Genomic DNA, 22,871 nt, shown 5'->3' on the forward strand with positions numbered 1-22,871 from the left:
CGGGGAGGCCGAGCAGGGGCCGCCGCCTCCCCGAGGGGGAGGGCGAGGAGCCCGGGCCGCCCCCCGGGCCGCGGGGGGCTCGTCGCCGGAGGCGGGTGCCACTCGGCCGCGGCCGCCCCCTCCCCCGGGCCGGCGGCACCGGGGCCCGTCTTGTCGCCCCCCTTCCCGCCGAGCGGGCTCCCTCCCACCGCAGCGTTTGCGAAGCCGCAGCCCGGAGCGGCGCTTCCCCCCTCGGCCGCCCCGCCTCCTCGGGGGCGGCAGCGGGGCCGGTCCGCGCCGCGTTCGCAGGAGGGGCGGCGGCGAAGGCGGCGGGCTCCTCCCGAGCCCAGGTGCCGGCTCCCGGGAAGGGGCGGCCGCGCCCGCTGCGCTCCGCGCCGCCCCGCTCCGCTCCGCCGCCGGGGACCTCGCCGCTGCCGCCGCCTGCTCTCCTCCTGCTGCCCGCCAGGTTGCGGGGCGAGCGGCGGCCCCTCCTTTTTTCTCCACGTCATGGGGTGCCGTGTCGCACACATGTCCGTGCACACACATCCCACACACACGGGCACGCACGCACACACGGGCGCGCCTCCGAGCAGAGGAGCGCGGCCGGCCCGGGACGGCCGCGCTCCGCTCCGGTGAGTGCGCTGCCGGCGGGCACGTTCCGGGACAGCGGCGGCGGCGGGGGAGCCGAGCCCGGCCCGGCCCGGCCGGCGGAGGGGAGCGGGGCAGGGCCCTAACTTTTTTTGCGCGGAGCGGTGGGCTGGGGCCGCAGCAGCTCCCGCCTCCTCCCGGCGGCTCCGCCATAGGCGCAAACTTGGAGGCTCGGCCGCGGCGGCGGAGTTTGGGGAGGGGGGAAGGAGGAGGAGGAGGAAGGGGCGGCAGCTGCGTGGCTCGGCGGGGGCGGGAGGGCCGGGCAGGGCGCGGCGCTGGTGGCGGCCGGCGGAGGAGGAGGAGGAGGGTCGGGGTCGGTGGGTGCTGCCGGGGAGCTCCGGTAAGAAGGCGCCGTGCGTCTTTCAAGTTAATTACGGGGAGGGGGATTTTACGTCTCGGGAACGGGGGGCGGCAGCGGTTAACGGGCTGCAGGCGTCTGAAGTCCGGGCGCACACCTGGCCGCCGCCCGGCTGGCAGGAGGTGTGCCCAGCTGTTGCAGCCCCATAAGCTTTTCTTGAGAAGCAACAGTTATACCAACTTAACGTGTGGTTTGGGAACAGGAACCGGGTTTGTTGTGACGTTGGCTGAAGCCTCTCGTGGTTTTTTTGTCTCTGAGTAAATTGCTAAAAACGTACACGTCAGCCTGTAGCTGTGTTCGGTTTGCCAAGTGCACTTACTTGTTTCTGTAGTATGGAAAGAGGCTTTTTTTCCTTCTGGGGAAACAAAAAGTAATAGAACAGCAAGGATCTGTCAGAAAAAAAATATGTTTCTTCCCTCGAGGAGACGTGGTAGCAGCTTCTCTCTCTTTATGGGGTGAACAGACTTACTGGTATCAGAGTAAGGCTTGTGGAAGGAGACCTTACGGGGAAATTCCCTTGAGGTTAACTCATCCACTGTGCCCCACCTGAGGATCTGCTCCTTTGAACATCCTCTGACTTGTTCCAAAGATCTAGTCCCCTAAACCAGTCTGTTTCATTCTGAGTTAGGCAAATTTCCTTAATAGTAACCTTTTAAAATAAATAAACATCCTTGATAATAACCTTTTTGCATTTGATAGCCTGGGAGAGAAACAGCTGAGGGGTAGATATGGCAGATATACTTGTGACTGGAGTGGAGGCAGTGAACTGGAAAGAGCTGCTTGCTCTCTTTCAGACCAAGAACTACAACAGTTGAGTGATGCTGGAAGGCAAAAGATTGAAAACAAGTAAGAGAAAGTGGGTTTTTACACAATAGTCAGGTCAGCTGTAGAGTGTTTTGCTGCTGTCCCCCCCCACCCCCCCCGAGTCTACCTGGATGTCAGAAAACTCATGTGGATTCAAAAGCAACCGGATGGAAGAAATAGAAAATTCATGAGAAGCAGAAAGTTGTAACCCCTGGCTTTGGAAACTGCTGAGCTGTAAGAGAACGGAAACCAAACAAATGTGTGGAGAAGATACCAGCCCATCAGAGACCCACACATCCTCGTGCTCTGTCATGTTGTCTAAGTGTAATGTGGTTTGCGTGGTGCATCAGGAAGCTAGCTGCTGGCCCGGGCAGGATTCCCTGGTGCTAATCAAAGACCTTTTCCTTTTGGATTGACATTGCGAAGCGCAGTTGCCCTGTGTGCATTTTTGTGGTGCATTGTTCTTTGATGGGGGGGATCTTTCTGCATGCTTGCTTTTCAGGCAAGGACAAGCCAGCACCCTAAATCTTATGCAAAAGATGCACAGCTGTCTGCAGACCTTTTCTGATTTTGCATGTGCTGGGAGCTTTTGTCTCACAGGAAATTCCCGTTATCTCTATAGTTCTATGTTCTTAATTTTTTTATCAATTAATAACATTTGATACCATTGGCCACTGTACCCCCGCATCACACTAAAAAGAGGTAAAGTTGACCAAGCTACTGTTGTGCCACATTGTGTCTTATGCATGCAGGGAGTGCCAAATATTAAGTGGGGAATTCAGAAGCTGTTGTCATATGAATTCGCTGTGCTGGGCCCATTGAGGTAAGGCAGGACTGCAAGATTCCGTGGCCCTGCAGCACCCAGACCTCTCTTCGGAGCTTACGAGATTCAGCCTGCTCCTGCCACACTGGAGAGTGAAGAGAAAATAACAAGCTCCATAATACAGAGATGTGAGGTTTCTAAGTCCATATGAGCTGGAAGGCTGATGATGAAGAGGCTGGCGTACACTATACCTGGGACAAAATCTGGATGGAGAGGAGAATAATGCCACATATGCCTTAGGAGTACTGCTGCTGTGCTTTCCTCAAGGGAAAATACTGTAATATTTGTTTGTGGTACATGCAAATAGTACAATGTACAGTTCCCTAAAATTTCTTTGTAACCTTTACACACACAAAGCTTAGGTATAATAGCACAAAAATATATTTCTTGCCATATAAGAGACATTGTATACCATATGAGGTACTTATCTATAGGTGAACTTGCAATGCAGACCATTGTGTCTGAACAGTTTCAGAAAGTATCACCAGGACTGTGGAGGTCATATCAGTAGCCCAAATTTCTGGCCTTGCTTGGTGGCGGAGCTATTTTATCTGTGGAGGGAGCAAAATCTCCGAGACCTGAGGTGTTGATACATGAAGTACCATGCAAGTCTTGAACTTGGTGAGGCTTTTGACAGAGTCATCATATCTGCGCACTTTCCTGCCTCTCTCCAAGTCATTTCACCCTGCCATAGAAGGAAATTAGGTTGCTTTGATGTGATCTGTTCTTTTGATGGTGTTTTTTTTCCTTCATTTTCTTGGTGCTTGGAAATGCCATGCGAGTAAACAAAAATATATGCTTATTATACAGATAATGGTTTCCACAGCTTATCACACAAAGCCTCCATACTCACTATTTTTCAGCTAACATTTTACACTTTTCTTTCATAACCTGTGCAAGCAATAATGTCGTCCCTGCTACTTCTGTACATCCGACTTCATACACGCTTGAAACACTGATAAAGGTGAAGGCTGCAGGCACCAGCAGAATGCAGCAGATGCCAGGACTTTATTCAGCCACCAAGCTGGCCGTGCCCATGTCGATCTTCTGGGACAGAGCATCCTAAAGAGCTCTGCAAAGGGAAGAGACCACAGCAAAGTCCAGGAGGTAGGTCTGCAGCTCTCCTTGAAATGATCTTGCTAATGTGACAAGCTGTGACTTTGGCAGTGAAGACTTTGACATGGGGGGTGATTTACAGCGGGGGCTCACAGATGAGAGTCTGCAAGCAGCTTGGTGGGGAGGTGAAGGAAATGGAGAAGTATTTTGAGCTGTTAATGGGAGCTTTTCTGCAGCACAGTGCAGTTTCTCCTGCCTCCCTGTCTAACAGGAAACTTCGACCCTCTTTTACGGTGCTACTCCTTGCCAATGTACACAAGTTCTGTCCCTTTGGGCCCAATTTTTATGTTATGCAGTAGTTTGGGGGTAAAGATTAACCCTCTCTCCACCGTAGTAGTGTATTATTTTAAACTCTCGTGAGTCAAAACACAGCTGTTAAACTCTAGATTGCCCCAAATTTGAAGTGAGTAAACTCTATTTACTGGGGTTTGTGTTTTTTGAAAATAATTAATTTTTATTTATTTATTTATTTTAGTCTTGACTCCTGCCTTTATGGCACATTAAGTCCTTGGCAAACATGAGTACTCCTGTCTCTTAAAAGTCAGGGAATTTAAATACTCAATATATAAGCAATCAGGCTTGAGAATTTCCATGGCTATCTACCCCTGGGCTTTCTAAACACTTTCTTGCTTTAACAGGGCTGCAGATCCTCTGACTGGAAGGACAGAATAGTTTGGGGTGTACCAAGGAATTTGCTGAGAGATTTTTCTTTTCAGGCCTCCACCAGAACAGCTTCCATCAAAAGTTATTGTAAAGCAGTTCAGATGAGTTGGGTATGCAGAGGAATCAGGTTCACTTCTTTCTTGTGCTGCTGTCTTCTTGCATGACCCTGCAGAAGTTGCTTGCCTCTTTTCCTGGCCAGAGAACAGAGACACGGACTTTCTTTACCTCAACATATCTTTGGGACACGAACATGCAGGAACTAATGTTAGATATTTTACTACAATTATGGGGATCACTGGTGTACTGGAGAGAGCTAGAAAAGAGCATCCAGCCTTTTCTAAAGAACATACAGAGAGTTGAGACTCAGTGGCAGACAGACAAGCAAAACCACTTACTGTTACCACAGCAGGTTCTGTTAGGAAACAGATCTATGTATCCTGTGCAGTGAAGAGCACCTCATGTTTACCACTGGGACAAAGTTGTGTGTGATATCCATAACTGCCAAATCTTTGCTGAACCTGTGTTTCTCATGTATGGGGTGAGAAGCTGTCTTTCCTCTTCCAGAAGCATAAAACAGGCTGTGGTAAACTGTAGGTTGTTGTTGTTGTTGTTTTTCCTTGGGGCACTGTGTTCTTTTAAGTTTTCAGGGTCTTAAAACTGGCAGGCTTATCACTTAATTAGGCTTGCATCTAAAAGTAACGGCGTATTTTTCCATGTCTTGCAATTAGAGGTCTATAAGGCAGCACTTACTTAGCTCTTTAGTTGCCCATCATTTAGACGAAATCTAAGTATTATATCAGGCAGGCCAAAACAAGGGGGTGAACTGTGTGGAATGAGGCTGGTAGTGGGTGCAGCTATGTTACAGGGGCACAGACTGAGGCTCCAGTGCAGGGAAAGTGGGTGGAAAACCAGACAAACTTGATAGGATCAACTGATCTAGATTTAATGCCAATAAAAAGTACTCCTACAGAAGCTCTGCGATCCCTATCAATAGATAATTTTGCGATGGAAATAACCAGCTAGCAGCAGTAAACACTAGCACATGAATAAATTAACTTTCCCAGCTAGCAGCATTGAATAATCAAGTAGAGTTAAAAGTTTAATTCAGACAGACAGTTAAAAAAAAAATAAAAATCGCTTAGCAAAGCACGTCATTACTTTTCTCCTTCCCCTGCTTCCCAGGAACATCATCCCTCTACCTTCCCCAGAGACCCATCAAGTGACTTGATTTGTATAGAGTAGAGGGAGAACCAGAAGGAAATAACTGTGTCTTTCTGCAGAGCTGGTCGTGCAAACAACTTGACTAAGTTTGCATTGCTGTGTGAGCGGGTGTGTATCAAGCAAACAGAGATATTTTATCAGGGAGAACTTTTCCCAAAGTGTTTTTGCCTGGGGGAGAGGGAATTGTTCCTGCTATTATATGGTAATGATGTTGGTTGCTGAAATACACTGTGACCTGGTTTCCAAGGAAAGGTGTAGACACTGGTTTTGCTTCAGGTGCCTTTGAGGGATGGGGGAGTAACAAGTCAGAGAAAGCACCTGTTTTGCTGCTCTGTTTGATTTTTCATTGTTGTTAATGCCACCTACATGAGAGCACTTACCCTCATTGATCCCTCTCTACATCCTCCTCTTTCGTCATTTCCCAGCCTCTGTTCTGCTGCTCCTACTCTTCTCAGCACCCATTCCCTTTTTGGTTTTTTAACCTAAGTGATAAGCAAGGAGCCTGGTTCGTGCTGTGTGTCAGCAGAAGGGCTTCTGCGTGGGACAGAGAACAACATGGTGGGGTAGGAGCACTCCTGCTCCCCTGCATCCGCTCTCTCCGTTTCCTCTCCTTCCACAGACTTGCATTCAGAGTTGACCTTTTCACTTAACTCTTGCTCTGTGGCAAGCACAAAAGCATGTTGCCCCACGACAGCATTTGTAGCAAGTACTATGTATTTCAGATCCACTGAGGAGAGAGCACTGCCTACGCACAGCCTGGATTTTCTGAGAATCCCTATTCTGGTAGCAGTCAATGTGTCTTGCCACTCCGTGCTCGGGTTTAACCACTCTCAAGCTCACGTGACAACAGATAAAGAGATGGTTTGCACCAGCTGGCCATCTGGCATGACACCAAAAATCATTTGTGGCATCTGTAGCCAACTGGAGAGAGTCACAGACCTCTTTGATGGGTAACGCTAAACCAGAAAAGAACTAGTATAAATTCAATAGGGCTACACATTAAGGGAGATCATGGCTTTTGTTTTTCTGTAGCTCAGCGTAGTTGGTGGTTGAGCTTGGACTTTTGCTTTACCTTCTGAAGAGGTGCTTCAGGAAGAACTGGCAGAGGGCAGAGCAGAGTGGCCAGCGGACACTGGCTGATACACACCCTGCGTTCCTCAGGAAAGTTGCACTGTGTTGGTTGTTGCATACAGACGGGTTACAAGCTTCCTCAGGTAGCCCTGCCTACAGGTCCTGCTGCTGAACTTATTGCTTTCAGTGTTGTCTAGTGCCCCTTTCTCTCTCCATGGGGCCAGCCTGCTTTGAGCAGAGATCCCTCCAGCCTCACTGGACAAAACTCAGCCTTCGAAGCAGGATTTTCATCCCTCTGCCTGCAGGGAGGCTTCTGGTGCATCTTGGGCCCATCAGGCTCTGGGGTTCCTGTGATGGACCTGGGGGGCTCATGTCATGTCCAGCCTGTGGGCAGCATCCAGGGAGCTTGTGGGCTCTGTAGATCCACCTGGCAGCTTCTACCTTTAACCACTGAAGTGTTTGTGTTTAGTGGAGCTCAGAAAAGACACAACAAGGAATGGGAATGAAGTGCTGGGGAGCTGCAAAATTCCTTATAGTCTCAAACAAAGTGGCTGATGAGCTGTTAATAAATCAGTGTGATCTGTATACAGACAAACTGGGGACACCTCTGCACTGCATAGAAAAGGTTGGAAGAAGACCACAGATATTGATGAGGCCAATGACACATTTGCCCTTTTTGGACTGGTTAAAGCAAACTCTTAATTGGGTACTTTTTAGTTACTAATGGTCTCTATCAAAAGCAGCTTGTCTGAACCTTCACTGTTTTTCATGGTTGAGTGTGCCCCAAGGGAGTTTTTGCTAGAGGGGGAGAAAGACAAGAGTAGATGTTAAAATGTAAATACCCATAGGTATTTGAGTTTTGAGTTAAAGAAAAATTTGAGTTGACTTTTGAGTTAAAAAAAAATTACCTTCAATAATGCAGCTGTTACTTTAAAGGAAAAGCTTTTTGGAAACTGCTTTATTCCCAGGAAGGCTGTTTCCAATAGCCATAGATGAGTAATTTGTGAAATAGGATCAGAGGCTTCTGGAGTGGCTGGGGCTGTTTCTTCAGTGCCAGGGGTGTCCACTATCTTTTTTGCCACCAGGCAGTCAGTTTTCATATTTTCTGATTTGCACTGCCAATACAGGGACACAAGAGGCATTTGACTCTGTGGACTGCAGGTGAGACTTGCTGTCAGAGCTGGTAATTTGTTCCTGTTCAGAGTGAAGGGAGCTTCAGGCTCCTCCTGTGCAAGAATGATGTTGGCATCACTGAGTGGCACAGACCAGGAGCTGCTGTTACTCCGGGTACATGGGGTTTATGGAAACAGCAGAAATAATAGTGTGAGGAGCAGCAGTAAAGCCCTGGGCTCTCTCAATAACTGGGGCTCTCCATATGTGAATCATTAGGGTCTTAGTAAAGTGGAAACATGCCTTCAGAGAGGCAGCATAAGCCCAAAGCCTGCCAGTTTCTCTGCACTTCTGAAGGGAACCTGTCTGTTTCTCTGGGTTGCTCGAACCCCTCCTCAACACTTTATAGTCTCAAAGAGGGCTGAACCTGCTGTAACCCCAGTGGATATGAGCCGCTGGGGGTCAGCCAAAGCAAGAGCTTGGTTCTCTGGGCCAGCTTAGGCTTGTGCTGACCAGAGCAGCTTCCAGGCTGGCTTTTCTCCATTGCTGCTGTGCACTGCTCTAGGGCAGAGGAGTTGCTGGGGTGTTGCTGGCAGAGGATCAGGGTCAGCTGCAGTGCTGCTACCCCCAGAACACCTCACGCTGGAGGGGCACCAAGGCTGCGCCGCTGCAAGCAGAGCTGGCAGCGCACGCTGGGGCAGTGACGTTCCTAGGGACGCCTTGCCCAGCTCATCCCGCAGCCTGTGCTCTGGGACAAACTGACGGTCCTTTGCAGTTCCTTACATCTTTCCAGCTGTGGAGGGACCTCAGATGCTTAGTTTGACAGACATTGGGCAAGGTGGGTCTCGCATGCATGGTACAGTGACCAGGGTACAGAACAGGTTCTCTGCTGGTTTTCTTCAAGGCCAAATCCAGAAGCACTCTGGGTAATTTAACCACATTGAGTTCTGCTCCCTGGTATAAAATACTCCTACATGTTGTAGGACACCCTCAAGCAGTCCAGTGGAAATGTCCATGCCCATGGCAGGGGGGTTGAACTAGGTGACCTTTAAAGGTCCCTTCTGACACAAAGCAGTCTATGATTCTATGAAATAATGGATGATGGCGTGGTAATACGGTTTCTCAGTAGGAGTGGTGGTTTAAAATTGCTTTTACTCTGAAGGAATGGAGGTACACCTTGTAAAAATGTTATTCCCAATAAATTAATTTGCATGCTTACAGGAGTCTCTTCGGAGCAGAAATTTGGACCACCACATCTCATAATGTACAGACTCAGTCAGTTAATATCTGACTGTTCTGTTCCTCCTCCAACACACAGCATGAGCAGCTCCCATTTTTCTTTCAAGGGCCATGGGCTTACAGGTGGGCATGACTTCTCCCCACTCTTCTTTGTGTAAGTGTGGTCTACTTCCCTCTAGGGAAGAGGTGCTGGGCTGGTGGGAGGTATCCTATGCTACCCCAGATATGCAGTTCACAAGCTGAACTGTGACAATTTATTTGTCTGCGTAGCACTGAGAAGATGCAACAGTTTATAAGGTCAGCTTTGGCAGTGATTTGGGAAATTGAGTGAAACCTCAGGTAGGCACACTCAAAGCTAATTTACATCTACCTTACACTGATTGATTGCTGTTGTTTCTGCAGCATCTTAGATGTTCGATGTTATGGAACTATAAATAATACAAATTAAATAATATAGGAGAGTTACAAGCTTCACTGGCAATGATCTTACTACCTCTGTAGTAGTCCACAGTGGCCTTAGCCAGTTGTTTAGATCAGAGCGCAACAAAAATTACACAGTATTCAGGTGAAACTGCAGAAGAGCTTTTTAGGCAGGCAGATCACACTTCCTCTTGGGGTCTGCCTTGGGGGCCAGGATTGCCACTGCTACTTCTTACAAGTTTTTACAGAAAAAAAATACCTTTTTTATCATGAGAAATGCAGATGAAGAAGCAAACATTGCTCAAAACCAGCTTACTTTTGATGAAACAAAAAAGCTAAACTGCAAAACAAGCCAAAACATGGATTGTTGCCATCTCTGATACTTTGCTCCCATTCAAAATTGGACTTCTTTTAGAACTTTTTTCAGTTCAGTTTTAATAAAATAGGAAATGTTTCTTTTGAGTTTGAAAGGCAACATGCATGTTTTTTGGGAGCGCCAGTGAGATGCAAAAGCACCTGATTGTTCACATGGCTTACAGAGCAATATGTTCGGGCTTTTCTGACCAGGTTGCATCTGGTGTTAGCAGCACACCTGACCCTTGCTTAACCCTTCTCAGGGATTGCCTTTTAAATTTCAATGTTGCAGAAGGCACACTAGAGCCTTGCAGTCAGTCAGAAAAGTTGTAATTAATGCCTGTGGTTTGTGAGTGGAAGCTTTTAGGTGGACCGCTCCCCAGCCACCACACTGCACTCCCACCTGAAGCCTGAGCGCCTGGGGAGAGGATTTCCTCCTCTTCCCAACAACTTCACCCGCTTTCATTTCATGATTGAATCCTGAGTGGTATGTGTGGCTTAATGAATAAACAAACCTTCAACACAGCAATCCTAGCAGCTGAAGGCATGATCTTTGAGAAGCTGAGCTGTAGTCAGTGCTTGGGACATGGATGCTTTGCCTTCGTCCATATTCTCTGAATGCCAGCAGCAGTTGTGAAGGGAGAGCCCCTTTCCAGATATTTAAAATTTTTTGTGTGTGTCTTGCATTATGGTGCTAGTGACAAGGGAATTGCAGATTTCTGCAATGGAAATCTTCAGATGAATTGCTGTGGATTAAACTTTGATGTAGCAAATTGATATTGGGTCTATTAACCAGACTGATACAAATGCAGGTGTTTCTTCTTGGCCAACATTTGGCAAAAGTGTGGTGCAGAAAGAGGAGAGGAGGATTCTGCTGGGAGCCAGGGTTCGTGAAAGGGCTGTATAACTCGGGGAGGATCTGGACAGAAGTCCTATGCCCGGTGAAGACCCAGGGCTCCTGCCCTCCTCAAGTGTTTGGCCATGCAAACTCACCCCCATTCCTGTTTGCAGGAGCTGAGGTGACTCCTGGAGGGATGGGATGGGGAAGGGCAGGCATGGGAGAAAGTCACCGGCTGGTGGTTGTGCTTTCATGCCAAATCCTGTCCCGTCCCCCTCTCGGCACTCAAGACCTGGAGCCCAGACTGCACCACAGAGGGGGACAGGGGGAGGAGTGGGGTGCTGCAGGTGTTGCTTCCTTCCCATAGAGAGGCAGCCAGTCGGATACACGCACGATGTGCTGCAGTCTTTGGTCACGACGGACCTGAGCTAGCCATGCCCCAAGGCATGCTGAGGGAGGTCCACTGGGTAAGTGCCTGGTGGTGTGTAGAAATGTCACGGGTCAGCAGAGCTAAATTTGGAATTGGTTTAATACTTTTTTTTCCCCCTCCCAAAAGAATCCTGAAAGCAGGCTTTAATTTGTCTTTAATTAGCCTTTCCTTTGGTTTCACCTTGCAAGCATTTAAAGTTTCAAGCAACCACATGCTTTCAGTAGAAATTCAACATTTCTGTGTTGTTATAGTAATCTGTATTGTAAAAGCCAAGAGAAATAGCTACTGTTTCAATTTGCTTCTCTGGCCCTTACAGATGCACTTTTTTTGCCTTCTATGACAGTGGTCCAGTATAAGCTTGGGCGATTTAGCCAAGCAGGTTGCCTATGGCTGGTGTACAGGTGCAAACATTGCTTTTCATGTTTACGATGTGCCCACTGTCAGGGTCTGCACACTTTTGGGTGCTCTGCAGCTTCACTGGCTGTTAATTTATGTTTACAGGTTGCCGGAATAAGATTCAGTAGTTTGCAAGCGGGAGTAACAATTTTCCTCAGGAAGGTAAACTTCTGCACATCTGGCTGATAGCTAGAAGTGACAACTGAGGCAACAGGTCTTTACAGGTATGCCCCTGGGATCACACCATACTTCATGTCCCCAAACCTTTGCTGTGTTACCCAAAATATATAGATATGAATGTCTATAGGCAAATATGTGTGATTCCCTCTGTTCTTATTTCCATGTTCTCTCTCTCTTCCCCAGTTACTGCAAGTCAGTAGGAACCAAGGTCTAATTCTAGTGCAAGTCCTTATGTGCAGTTTCTAGCACGCTTTTGCCTTCAGCTTGGCCTTCCTTCCCAGCCCTTCCTTTAGCTGGCCATAGCTTGTTTCACTACTTTCAACACTTTCAGTTCACAGGGGAGAAAGCTTATCCTCTGGTTTTGTGGGGTTTATAGGTTTTTATGAGTGTTGTATGAGCCCCAGGAGAGCTGCAGAATTCTTCTGCAGCCTCCTGAAAAATGAGATGCGTGCACCGGATTGAAGCATGGAGGAAAGAGTGGAGCCCCACTGCCTGCTTGAAGAGTGTCATGTATTTTCTGGTCCTTCTGCAAGCCCAGCATCATTGCCTTAGGCAGACACAGACAGCTAAGCCTGACTGGAAAGTGCCTTGAGGGCAAGGACCGAAACTTTCAATTTGAGAGCAGCATGGCTCAGCCTCTTGGGAGGGTTTATTCTGCTGACTAAGGCCAAAACAGCATTCAGTGAGTGGAAGGACTTGATCTGCGGCTGAACTTTTTCAGGAGCGTATGAAATTCTCCCACCACCTTGTTCCTCCTTTTGTGTCATTGTGCAGGTTGTATAGTTGCAGAAAGCAAAAGACTTTATGTGTTTGGAGGTGTAAAGCTGCCTCAAACAGCTTCTTGCAGGGAGGAAAATACAAAAAAAAAGCAGTGAAATACATCAGTGAAAAACCCAGCTGTGTTCTGGGTGGGATACAAATATTGCCATCATGGATCTAAATAACAATCCCTCTTCTGGTCCAGCAGTAGACAAAAGAAGATTCAGAGAACAGAGTGATGGGCACAAGAAACATTTTTATTGGTAAAAATTTCCTGTCAGAAATCTTGGCAGCTGGTAATTGCCTGATGTCGTGGTTCCAGGGAATTTAACTTTCCATCCTTATTTATGTATTGGCAAAGGTAACTCTGGAAACTCTCAACAGCCAGCCTATTGCCTAATTCCTTCTTGAATCCTGCTGAGCTCATGGTCTTTAAGGTACCTTATGACAGGCTATAATTATGTGTTGTGTAAGAACACTTGTTTTGTTACACAACACAAATGTGTTTCCCTTCTATTTCTTGCATGTCTGTTTTCTTTGAACATCCCTTGGTTTACAGATGCAAAGGATAAATAAAAACACACATTTACCTTCTCTGAATTGTTCAGTACTTTGCATCCCAACCAGTAAGTGCCCTGACCAGGTTAGGTGCTGTATATGTGTGTATGTAGACCAGCTGCGTGATATGTGTTGGTTGCAAGATGAGATCAGTCTCCATTAATTTCCTCAGGAGTCTCCTCACATGTAGAAGAGAAAGTGCAAATATTTTACGAAACAAGGCAAGATGGCAATGCCACGCTCCCTTCCTAGTATAAAATCATTGTGCAAAAGATGGAATGTTGGTCCTGTGTATTATATGGTAGCACCTGAGAAAAAAATACTCATAAGCAGGATAACCGGAGGTAGCATCTAGTCAGTCCTACCCCAGGTAGGTTCTTCATGTAGCCCTGGGTGCCTGTTCCCATCTGCTGCACGTCATTCGTTCCCTCCTCCTCCAGAGAGGACTGTGTGTACAGTGCACTGGTTTGTCTGAGTGGCGCTTTGAGTGCTGCATGTGGTAAGAAGTAGGAGTTTTGCACTTGAATCAAAACCTGATGAGATTTGTGGTGGCTCTTCTGTCCTGAGGGATTTCATTCCCTGGTCTTGCACTGTTTCTCAAGAAAGTCCAGTCTTTTGCAGAAACTAACTTCGTCCCAGTTAGAGGCAAATGATTTGTGCCTGAAGAACAAAGCTGTTACCCTCATGCTGAAATACTGAGCCTGGCTGTGAAGTGCATCAGAGGTAACAACAAGAGAGTATGTATTTAATGTAATAAGAATGGAGCAGGAGGGACGGTGGGATATTGGTAGTGGTGAACTGCACTGCCGGAGAGACGTTAGAGTGCTTAAGAGTGGTTGGGTTCACACATGGCCTGATTCCGTTTGGACCACTGTGGTGATGGTGATACAGTGTGTGTTGAAAAAAAATAAAAAACCAACCAACCCAAAACCCAACAAACAAACAGATGGGGCTGTGGATGTAATTGCTGGCTCCAGATGCTCTCATCTGACCAGATGCTGGCCAGGATCAGGGGGAGATCCTCCATAAACAAGGGATTCATTAGAGGAGCTGTGATTTCTCACCAGTGCTCCTTAATTCCTTCCTCCACAGGAAATTTGAACCATGCCACCACAGTCTTCTGGATTTCTATGACCTCTTTATGTGGCACAGTAGTGTTTTGTGGTTGGCAGTGCTGAAAACCATAGGAATGTTCAGGGAGCCGAGTGTGGATACTTTGCTCATCAGCTGCAAGGAGGGAGTCCTCAGTACTGTCCAGGTGATTTCTTGCACATCCTGGTCTAACTCTGGACTGCACTGGGCTCCAGTGGTCTAAATTGGTAGTTTCAGGCTGGGTAGTGTGGCACAATGGCTTTTTTGTTGGTTTGCCTAGAAACAGAATGTTTGGCACTGGATGGAAGCTGGCCAGGGCTACCATAGATAGAGGGATTTTGGAGCAGTGGAGAATATGCTTCTGCCCCGGCCCCTGGCCAGCCTTTTTCTTTGTCTAGGCTCTCTTTTGCTTTTTTGAAGGAGGTGGAGAGGAAGGGAAGATTCGGTCCCTGGACAAGACAATCCCTGTTCAGCCAGGAGGGGTAGGGGTTGTCCTTGGTAGCCAGGGAGACCACTGGGCAGAAGCACAGTGTGGGCTTCACAGATCGCATCACACAGGTCGTCTCCCTCCAAATTAAAAACAGGGGCAGGTTAGCTGTGTACCCCTCTGCAGGGCTTGTGTCACGTGGCTGGAAACCTGGCTTTGGTTAGGAGCAGCTTTTGAGAGCAACTTTTCTCCAGGAACATAAATCCAGGAATGAAGTAGGTAAAGCAGAGACCTGGATTAGACATTGAGCTGGAATTAGTTTGGAGAAGAAGTGAAGTAAAACACCTGCTGGCTAAGGGGGAAAGGGGGATTTTTGGCTTCATGGGGAGATAGATCTGCTTTTTCTTTGTTTTGTTAGTGTATCTGGAGGCTGTAAAACCTCTAGAGAGCTGCTGAGCTCTGGCTTCTACAAAATAGGTGGTTTTTGGCTTACCCTGCTCCCTTCTCTGGTCTATACCTGGCACCTCCAGGTGAAACAAGGAGGTGGTATTTCCTTCTTTCTGTTGCCCCCAGAAGAGAAATATCAAGGAGAAAGATGGACAGGGAAAGGGAAAATCAGGGAGAACAGACTAATGAAGGACCTCTGCCCTAACAGGCTGCATTGTAACCGAAGCTACAGCCTGCAAGACCTGACATGGGTGGGAATGCTGAAGGTGCCTAAGTTAGTCTTGCAGTAAGTGTTGCATGCACACCTCAATACTTGATTTTATGTGCATACATGGGATCTGCAGACATCCGAGCCACTTCTGGTAGCCCCACCATTTTATTCACTCTGAAGAATTCTGGAACAGCTTCTTCTCAAAAGAAAATATTGGGAGCTGTTCAATTTAGAGACAAAGTAGAGCTTAGTCTAAGCTAAGTAGAGCTAATTTTAATGCTGCACCTGGATGTGGACTCTGGTCTAATTTTAATTCAGGGATAGCAAACAATGCTGCTTGCACTCAGCTGGTAAAGCAAAGCTATATAGAAAGAGGATCACTGTAGTTAGCCTTTATAGTGGTAATACCTCAGTTGTTAAGTTGCTACACAGCAATATTATTAAATACCCTGCTGCATAAAAAGGGGCCATCTGTGTGTTTTTGCAGTCGCATCTGAGGTTGTGTCACATGGCAGAGAACAGGGTAAATGTGCTATTGCTCACTACTACCCCCCTGCCTTCAAAAGGTTACATTATATACTCATTCCGGTGGATGGAAGTGCTGTGTCTTCATCTGTGTCTTTCTTCAAGGCAGGTTAGCAGTGTTTTCCAGAAGAAATCTGGACACAGGGAGGACTTTGGTTGGGCTTGTTAGACCCTGTTGGGAGTGGATGGGAAGGAAATTCATTTTCCCTTGGATATCTTCATGGAACAGCCCCAGTGGCAGAAACAATGGGGGTGCTCTGACTGAATTCTAAAGCTTTCACTTTAATGCTTCATTTTTTTTAAATACTAAAGTTTACCATTAAGCACACATTCTTTGCAGACGTAGAAGAGATGCCCTTACTGCTCCCATTGAGTGTCCTGGAGTTACTCGGGAAAATAAACAATCCTTCCTACTAACTTGGAGGACAGTCATGTTTCTGCCAATGCAGAGGTTGCTGTACTTCAGTTTGTGACTCATAAGAAATTAAAAAAAAGGTTTGGAAAATAAACAGTGGGAGTCTTGTTCCAAAACTCTTTTTTAGCTGAAAATCATCTGAAATCTGAGTTGGTTGCCTTCAGTCAGCTAATTCAGGGGAATGAAATCTTTGTTTATTACATGGTAAAATCTGTCTCTGAATTAACATGATGATTAAGAAGAAATGCAGATTTCTGGTGCCCTGTCTTGCTAAGGTGGTGTTTATGCTGTAGACAGACTGGTTGGTCTGCACGTTTTTGTTAGAAACTGGAATTGTCTCTGATGATTTGTTCCTGTTAAAATACCATCATGTCTCTGTTTTCTTGCAGAATGAAGAGACGCAAGTGTCCCTACAAATGTCCCTCACGAAGGAAGATCCTGATCCTGTGTGTTACGGGGTGGCTGATTGCACTGCTGAAGCTCCTTCATGTCGAAAGACACTTTTTTCCCTCTAAGGGTATTTATTTGGTTGAGCACTTCTTGAGCACTTCTTCTTACGTTAGAAACAGGTATTCCTACCTTAGAAATGAATTCCAGTACGAAATTAATTGTTCATCTATATATGAACAAGATCCCCATGAAATTGGCAAGAGTTTAGAAATAAGAAGAAAAGAGATAATTGATTTAGCTGATGAAGATGTCATAGCAATGACGAGTGCTTGCCATGCATATCGTTCACTTAGGAAATACCACCTAAAACCTGTTTCACCAGAGGAGGAGAGTTTTCCCGTCGCCTATTCTTTGGTTGTTCACAAAGATGCAGTAATGGTAGAAAGGCTCATACATTCACTGTACAGTCATCAAAATATTTACTGCATCCATTATGACCAAAAAGCAGCAAAAAGTTTCAAATCTGCTATGAACAGTCTAGCTAAATGTTTCCCCAATATTTTCATTGCATCAAAATTGGAGACAGTGGACTATGCACATATTTCGCGTCTGCAGGCAGATTTCAATTGTTTGTCTGATTTGATGGACTCTTCAGTTCCCTGGAAGTATGTTATTAATTTGTGTGGCCAAGATTTCCCTTTGAAGTCAAATTTTGAATTGGTTGCTGAACTGAAGAAACTCGATGGAGGAAACATGCTGGAAACTATAAAGCCAAGCAGTAGCAAAAGAGAACGATTTACTTATCATTATGAACTTATGAAAGTGCCTTATGAATACATGCAGATGCCTGTAAAAACCAACATTTCCAAGGATCCGCCACCTCATAATATTGAGATATTTGTAGGCAGTGCCTATTTTGTTTTAAGCCGAGCATTTATTCAATATACCCTTGAAAGCTCTCTTGCAAAAGATTTTTTCGAGTGGTCAAGGGATACATACTCTCCGGACGAACATTTCTGGGCCACTCTGGTACGCGTTCCTGGGGTCCCTGGGGAGGTTCCAAGGTCAGCCCAGGACATAACAGACCTACAAAGCAAAACTCGTCTGGTGAAATGGAATTATCTTGAAGACCATTTGTATCCTCCCTGCACTGGTACCCACCTTCGCAGTGTCTGCATCTATGGGACTGCAGAATTAAGATGGCTTCTGAATTATGGGCACTGGTTTGCCAACAAATTTGACTCCAAAGTAGACCCTGTCTTGGTAAAATGCTTGGCAGAAAAACTGGCAGAACAACAGAAAGAGTGGGTGTACTTGTCCTCTGATAAATACTTTCTGCACATAAATTCTATGAATGCATCTCTATAGCAGCACTGTCTTCGCTGCTTTCGGCACTGTGTACTGTTATAGCACAGCACCTGCAGTTCCTCTGCCTTGACCTGCTGCAGGATGTTAGCAAGAGAAATATCCGTTCTGCATAAAGTTCAGGGCCTGTGAGAGCCCTTTTCATTTATTTATGAAAAGTCAAGCCTCTCTGATTAACTGTTTTGTAACTTGCCACAATAATCCTGTAATTGTTCTTCAGCATGATTCTGAGAGGGTGAAGTTTGCTTTTGGAGGGTCTGGCACTGTCTGTCCCAATGGAGTATTTCAGAAATGTGTTTTACATCAAGGGTGTCTGCATCTTTCCTAAGAAACTCCAGCACATCTGTCTGTCCGTCCCCTTTTCCTTCACTTTTGCTTTTCTTAGAGGTATGAAACAAAGACCTCTGTATCTGCTACCTCAGGAAAACTGGAAGTGCCCAGCTCACAGACAAAACCAAGAGATCAGCATGACACCAAATGAGCCATGTGGCCTCACCTGAATTCCCAAACTTCCCGTCTGTGGGAGCTGGCAAAGATCTTTGCAATGTGAATATGACTGGATGATATAAGGGAAAGAAGATCCTTAGATACTGCATTGTCTGTAGCATTGTTCTCCTTTCCCAGCTCATCTGTGCATTGCTTTTCCTTCTGTGAAGTGTGTGCTCAGGTGCTGTGCCATGCCTGTGAAATTGGTGGTGGTTGATTGAAACAGAAATATGCGCTATTATTCTTCAAAGGCAGTACATGAGCGTGCCCTAAGGGTAGTCTCTGCATCCCCTTAGAGTAGATATCCATGCCCAAAGAGGTCAATCTTCATTTCTATCTCTGCCCATAGAAATATCCTCCTGTGAAATGCCAGTCCTCTTGAGACAGTATGTCTAACACACAGTGGATAACAAGTGCTATTTCTAGTTGGTGTTCAGTGATGTGGTGCTGTGTTGAAATGCAACGCATGCAAAGTCGAGCGGTGATTGTAAGAATAGACGTATTGCAGAGATGCAGACCCTGTGGAGAAGTGTCTTTCTGCACGAGTCTCACGGCCTTGTGCCACCACCATCCCAGGCTGACGGGTGCCTGAGCAAGCCCTGGTTCAGCTGTAGAGCAACTGTTCTCCAACAGCCTTTGCTTCCCATGGCCCTGCCAGGAGCCTCCTCGCAGCCGGGCTCCCCATGCTAGGGTGTGAGAGATGTGTTTGTTAGTGCAGGGGTCTCTGCAGAAACTGTTGCAACTCAGAAGTGCCCCTTGGCATTTGGGGGGTTCCTCTGGAACGTTGCTCTGCCACAAGTTGGGTTTCAGTGGTTCCAGTGGACCCTGGGGTCTAGCTTGCTCCATGCTGCTGTCCTCTTTCTACTCTGGCTTTTATTAAGGGGCCTCTTCCCACAAGTGACTTTGGGTTATCTGGTCTTATCGATCCATAAATTGCTGCAATAACGACCGTGTCTTGTACCCATAAGAAATCTTTGTTTCTTATTTGAGTTGAAATAACCAAGTCATTTTTTGGTCTCAGTTTTTGTTTATAAATTTAGTCATGGTCAAATCATCTGTGGCTTAAGATTGTGTTTGAGAGTCAGGAGTCCTGGTCTTTTTCCTCATTTGTGACACTGATTTCCTATGAGACCTCAGACAAGGCATCTGAGTTTTCTCTTTCAGCTGTTCCAGCTGTAAAATGGGAACAATAAAGTTCTATTATCTTGCTAAGCACTTCAAAACCTATGGGTGTTGTGGGTTGGTTGCACAGCACTAATTGCTTATCAAACTGTTTATGGAGTCTGTGGATGCACAGGTCAAGTATTTCTTTGATGTATTGTTTCTGAAATAAATGAGGATTATTTTTAAAGTGTGTGTTGCTTACTTCAGTGACTTGCCATGCTGCCCACAGCTGTCCTGACTTCATGTGATTTATAGACACTTTGTAGAAAATGAAATATTGGCAGCATTTACAGATTCATACATCAGTACTTGTATATAAAGTAGAAAGTTTCCACATGGAAAAAGGTTAATAAAAGAGAATGTTAGGATCCCAGAGGGCCAAGCCACAGCCTTCTGTACATATAAATTGATGTTTAATGGTATACTTAAATTTTTTTTATTTACTTAAACTGGCTTTATGTATGTATATACACACATCCCCATTTGTGTTTGAGTGGTTTGCTCTACCTCAAATTTATACAAATAATCCACCAGCACATTAAACTTAACTGAAGTAAATAATTTTCATCATCATGCAACTTTGGGCTACTTTAACTGAATTGGGTTGAACAATACCTGTAATTTAACTGGTTTGAACTAAGGCAGTTTGTGCTTCCTAGGTAGTGAAGAAGCAGATGCGGAGATGGCACAGTGTGAGGCAGCATCACCCGTTGCAGTGGTACATTTGCTAGCTGGTGAAGTACAAGTTGTACAGGCATGGTTGCAATTTAATGAAGTGCTGATTTTCTAATGAATTACAGGTATTTCTGCTTTTTGAAGGTTACTTTAAAGGCTATTCAAGCTTGTAGAAAGGGAGTTCACAAAAATCATAGGATCACTCAGGTTGGAATATCATCTAGCCCAGCCTCCTGCCTACAACAGAATTGACATTAAATTTGGGCTGGGTCTCTTGGGCTTTGTTCCAGGGAGTCTTGCAGATATCTAAGAAAGATTCTGCAGCCTTCTGGGGCAAAATTTTCCAATGTTGCCAGGAAAAAGAACAGTCAAAATATAAGTCCTTAACTTTTGAATAATTTTCTCCCTGTTTTTTGACTTTGCATTCAGCAATGTAGGTGCCATACCGATGCCCGAATCATAGTTAAGTGATTAGACTACGGGAGTGGGTAGCAACTTCATTATTTACCTTTGACTTCATCACCTCTGTTCTTTACACAGGTAGGTCTTTCTTTGCTGAAAATGGACCTGAGGCATGATCCACAAACACCTTTCTCTCTGTGAGAAAAATGGCTGAACTTAGTTTATGGCAAAGCAAATACAAAGGTTTATTTGGGCTGGAACTTAGATTATAGGCAGTTATCTGCCATTCTGCTCTCACAGGGATTTTTTTTTTGCCTTAGTAAAGCTCAGACATCCCTTTCCTCGCCCTCTCTTCCTGTTCCTCACTCCTTCTGAAAAAGTTATTTCACAAATTTGAAATGCACATACATTTGCACATGTTAGACGGTTTCCCCTGTCTTTGTTCTGCTGAAGAAGCCCCATGCTGGCTTTCTTCCACACAACCTGCCCCGTGCTGGCTGCATGGAGCATCTGGACTATCAGTTAACCTGATTTTCCCTTTGAGGAAGGATGTGTGGGCAGAGCACTAGTGCTGCTCCTGGCTGTCAGCTCTGGTGTACCCATCCAGCCCACCATTTTGTTAGCAGCTGAAAACAGCAAAAATGCTGAGTGCATTCTAACATGGAAAAGTTAAGTGAGGAAGAAAAGGAAATAATGAGCTTTAATGAAAGAGATGGAGAGACAACATTTGTACAACTTGTCTTGCTAATGAAATTATTAAGCTGGACATGGAGTCAGGAGGATAGTATATACAAACATAAAGGCCTCACGATGTATCTTCTTTGATGTTGGAATAAAAGGATGTGAAAGGAAAGACTAGAAAGTAGACACCTAATCTGTAATTGTAATTAAAACAGACTTGGCCTGTTGAGCATTTCTATGGCTGCTATGTTATTACTGTGGCATTTGAATCAGAATGTATAAACATGAGAAACCGGCATTTGGGCAGCAAATGTGGAGTATATATGCCACACTAATGTGTGTTTACAGCGTGACCTTGATTTTTAGTTCAGATATAATATCTGTTTCTATTTGGTGTTTTTACAGAACTTGCGTCATTCTTGGTGCTGATAATTTCCATGCACATAGAAATGATACTTCAGAACAATATGCTCTGTTAGTAAGATGCATTAAGTCTGTACTGAAAGCACCCCAGCACTGTTTGGTATTTCAAGCTGATAGCTGAACGCTCTGTCCTGGTCCTGTTTTTTCAGAACTGCTGGGCGCTTTGATTTTTCTATGGCTAAAGTATACTAATCTTTATAGTACCATTCCTTCTTAGAAAAGGGAGAAAGCAAAACCTGTGAAACTTTGGATGAAGCATTTTCTCAAGTGAGACAGTGTATTGGGTTTGCATGGCAAGGTTTTGGTAGCAGCGGTGCTATGGGGGTGGCTTCTGTGAGAAGCTGCCAGAAGCTTCCCCTATGTCTGACAGAGCCAATGCCAGCCAGCCCCGAGATGGACCCGCTGCTGGCCAAGGCCGAACCCATCAGCGATAGTGGTAGTGCCTCTGGGATCACATATTTAAGAAGGGGGAAAAAAACTGCTGCACAGCAGCAGCTGGGAGAGAGGAGTGAGGATATGTGAGAGAAACAGCCCTGCAGACACCCAGGTCAGTGCAGAAGGAGGGGGAGGAGATGCTCCAGGCGCTGGAGCGGAGATTGCCCTGCAGCCTGTGGGGAAGCCCACGGTGAGGCAGGCTGTTCCCCTGCAACCCATGGAGGTCCACAGTGGAGCAGATATCCACCTGCAGCCCGGGGAGGACCCCACGCCGGAGCAGGTGGGTGCCTGAAGGTGACTGTGACACTGTGGGAAGCCTGTGCTGGAGCAGGCTCCTGGCAGGACCTGTGGACCCCTGGAGAGAGGAGCCCATGAAGCAGGTTTTCTGGCAGGAGTTGTGACCCCATGGGGGACCCACGCTGGAGCAGTCTGTGCCTGAAGGACTGCAGCCCGTGGAAAGGAGCCACGCTGGAGCAGTTCGTGAAGAACTGCAGCCTGTGGGAAGGACTCGTGTTGGAGAAGTTCGTGAAGGACTGTCTCCCATGGAGCAGGGGAAGAGTGTGAGGAGTTCTTCCCTTGAGGAGGAAGGAGTGGCAGAGACAAGGTGTGATGAACTGACCACAACCCCCATTCCCCATCCCCCTGTGCTGCTGGGGGGAGTAGGCAGAGAAAATCAGGAGTGAAGTCAAGCCTGGTAAGAAGGGAGGGGTGAGGGGAAGGTGTTTTTAAGATTTGGTTTTATTTCTCATTATCCTACTCTGGTTTG

At 46.3% G+C, this 22,871-nt stretch overlaps 1 protein-coding gene across 15 annotated transcripts; it reads left to right on the plus strand.

Moving 5' to 3' along the window:
- The first annotated feature begins 400 nt into the window (after positions 1–400).
- On the plus strand, positions 401–19,763 carry GCNT4 (glucosaminyl (N-acetyl) transferase 4). Of its 15 annotated transcripts, none has more exons than XM_075021907.1 (5): positions 495–611; positions 3,513–3,719; positions 4,367–11,111; positions 11,576–13,690; positions 16,474–19,762. In XM_075021907.1, the coding sequence occupies exon 5, from the start codon at positions 16,475–16,477 to the stop codon at positions 17,840–17,842; it is 1,368 nt and encodes a 455-aa protein (XP_074878008.1). In that variant the 5' UTR covers positions 495–611; positions 3,513–3,719; positions 4,367–11,111; positions 11,576–13,690; position 16,474; the 3' UTR covers positions 17,843–19,762. The 15 variants fall into 15 exon arrangements, with proteins under 15 accessions (XP_074878005.1, XP_074878008.1, XP_074878015.1 ...); XM_075021914.1 differs by lacking the exon at positions 495–611 and adding an exon at positions 885–967; XM_075021906.1 differs by lacking the exon at positions 495–611 and adding an exon at positions 14,060–14,225 and having other exon boundaries at positions 893–3,719; positions 16,474–19,763.
- Positions 19,764–22,871: the final 3,108 nt, after the last annotated feature.

Source organism: Buteo buteo, chromosome Z (genome assembly GCF_964188355.1).
Source record: "Buteo buteo chromosome Z, bButBut1.hap1.1, whole genome shotgun sequence".
Taxonomy (NCBI): Eukaryota; Metazoa; Chordata; class Aves; order Accipitriformes; family Accipitridae; genus Buteo; species Buteo buteo.

Coding starts and splice junctions, on each gene's coding strand:
- GCNT4 (XM_075021904.1), top strand. CDS start 487: ATGGGGTGCCGTGTCGCACACATGTCCGTGCACACACATCCCACACAC. Junction 612..16,473: donor GACGGCCGCGCTCCGCTCCG/GTGAGTGCGCTG, acceptor GTTTTCTTGCAG/AATGAAGAGACGCAAGTGTC.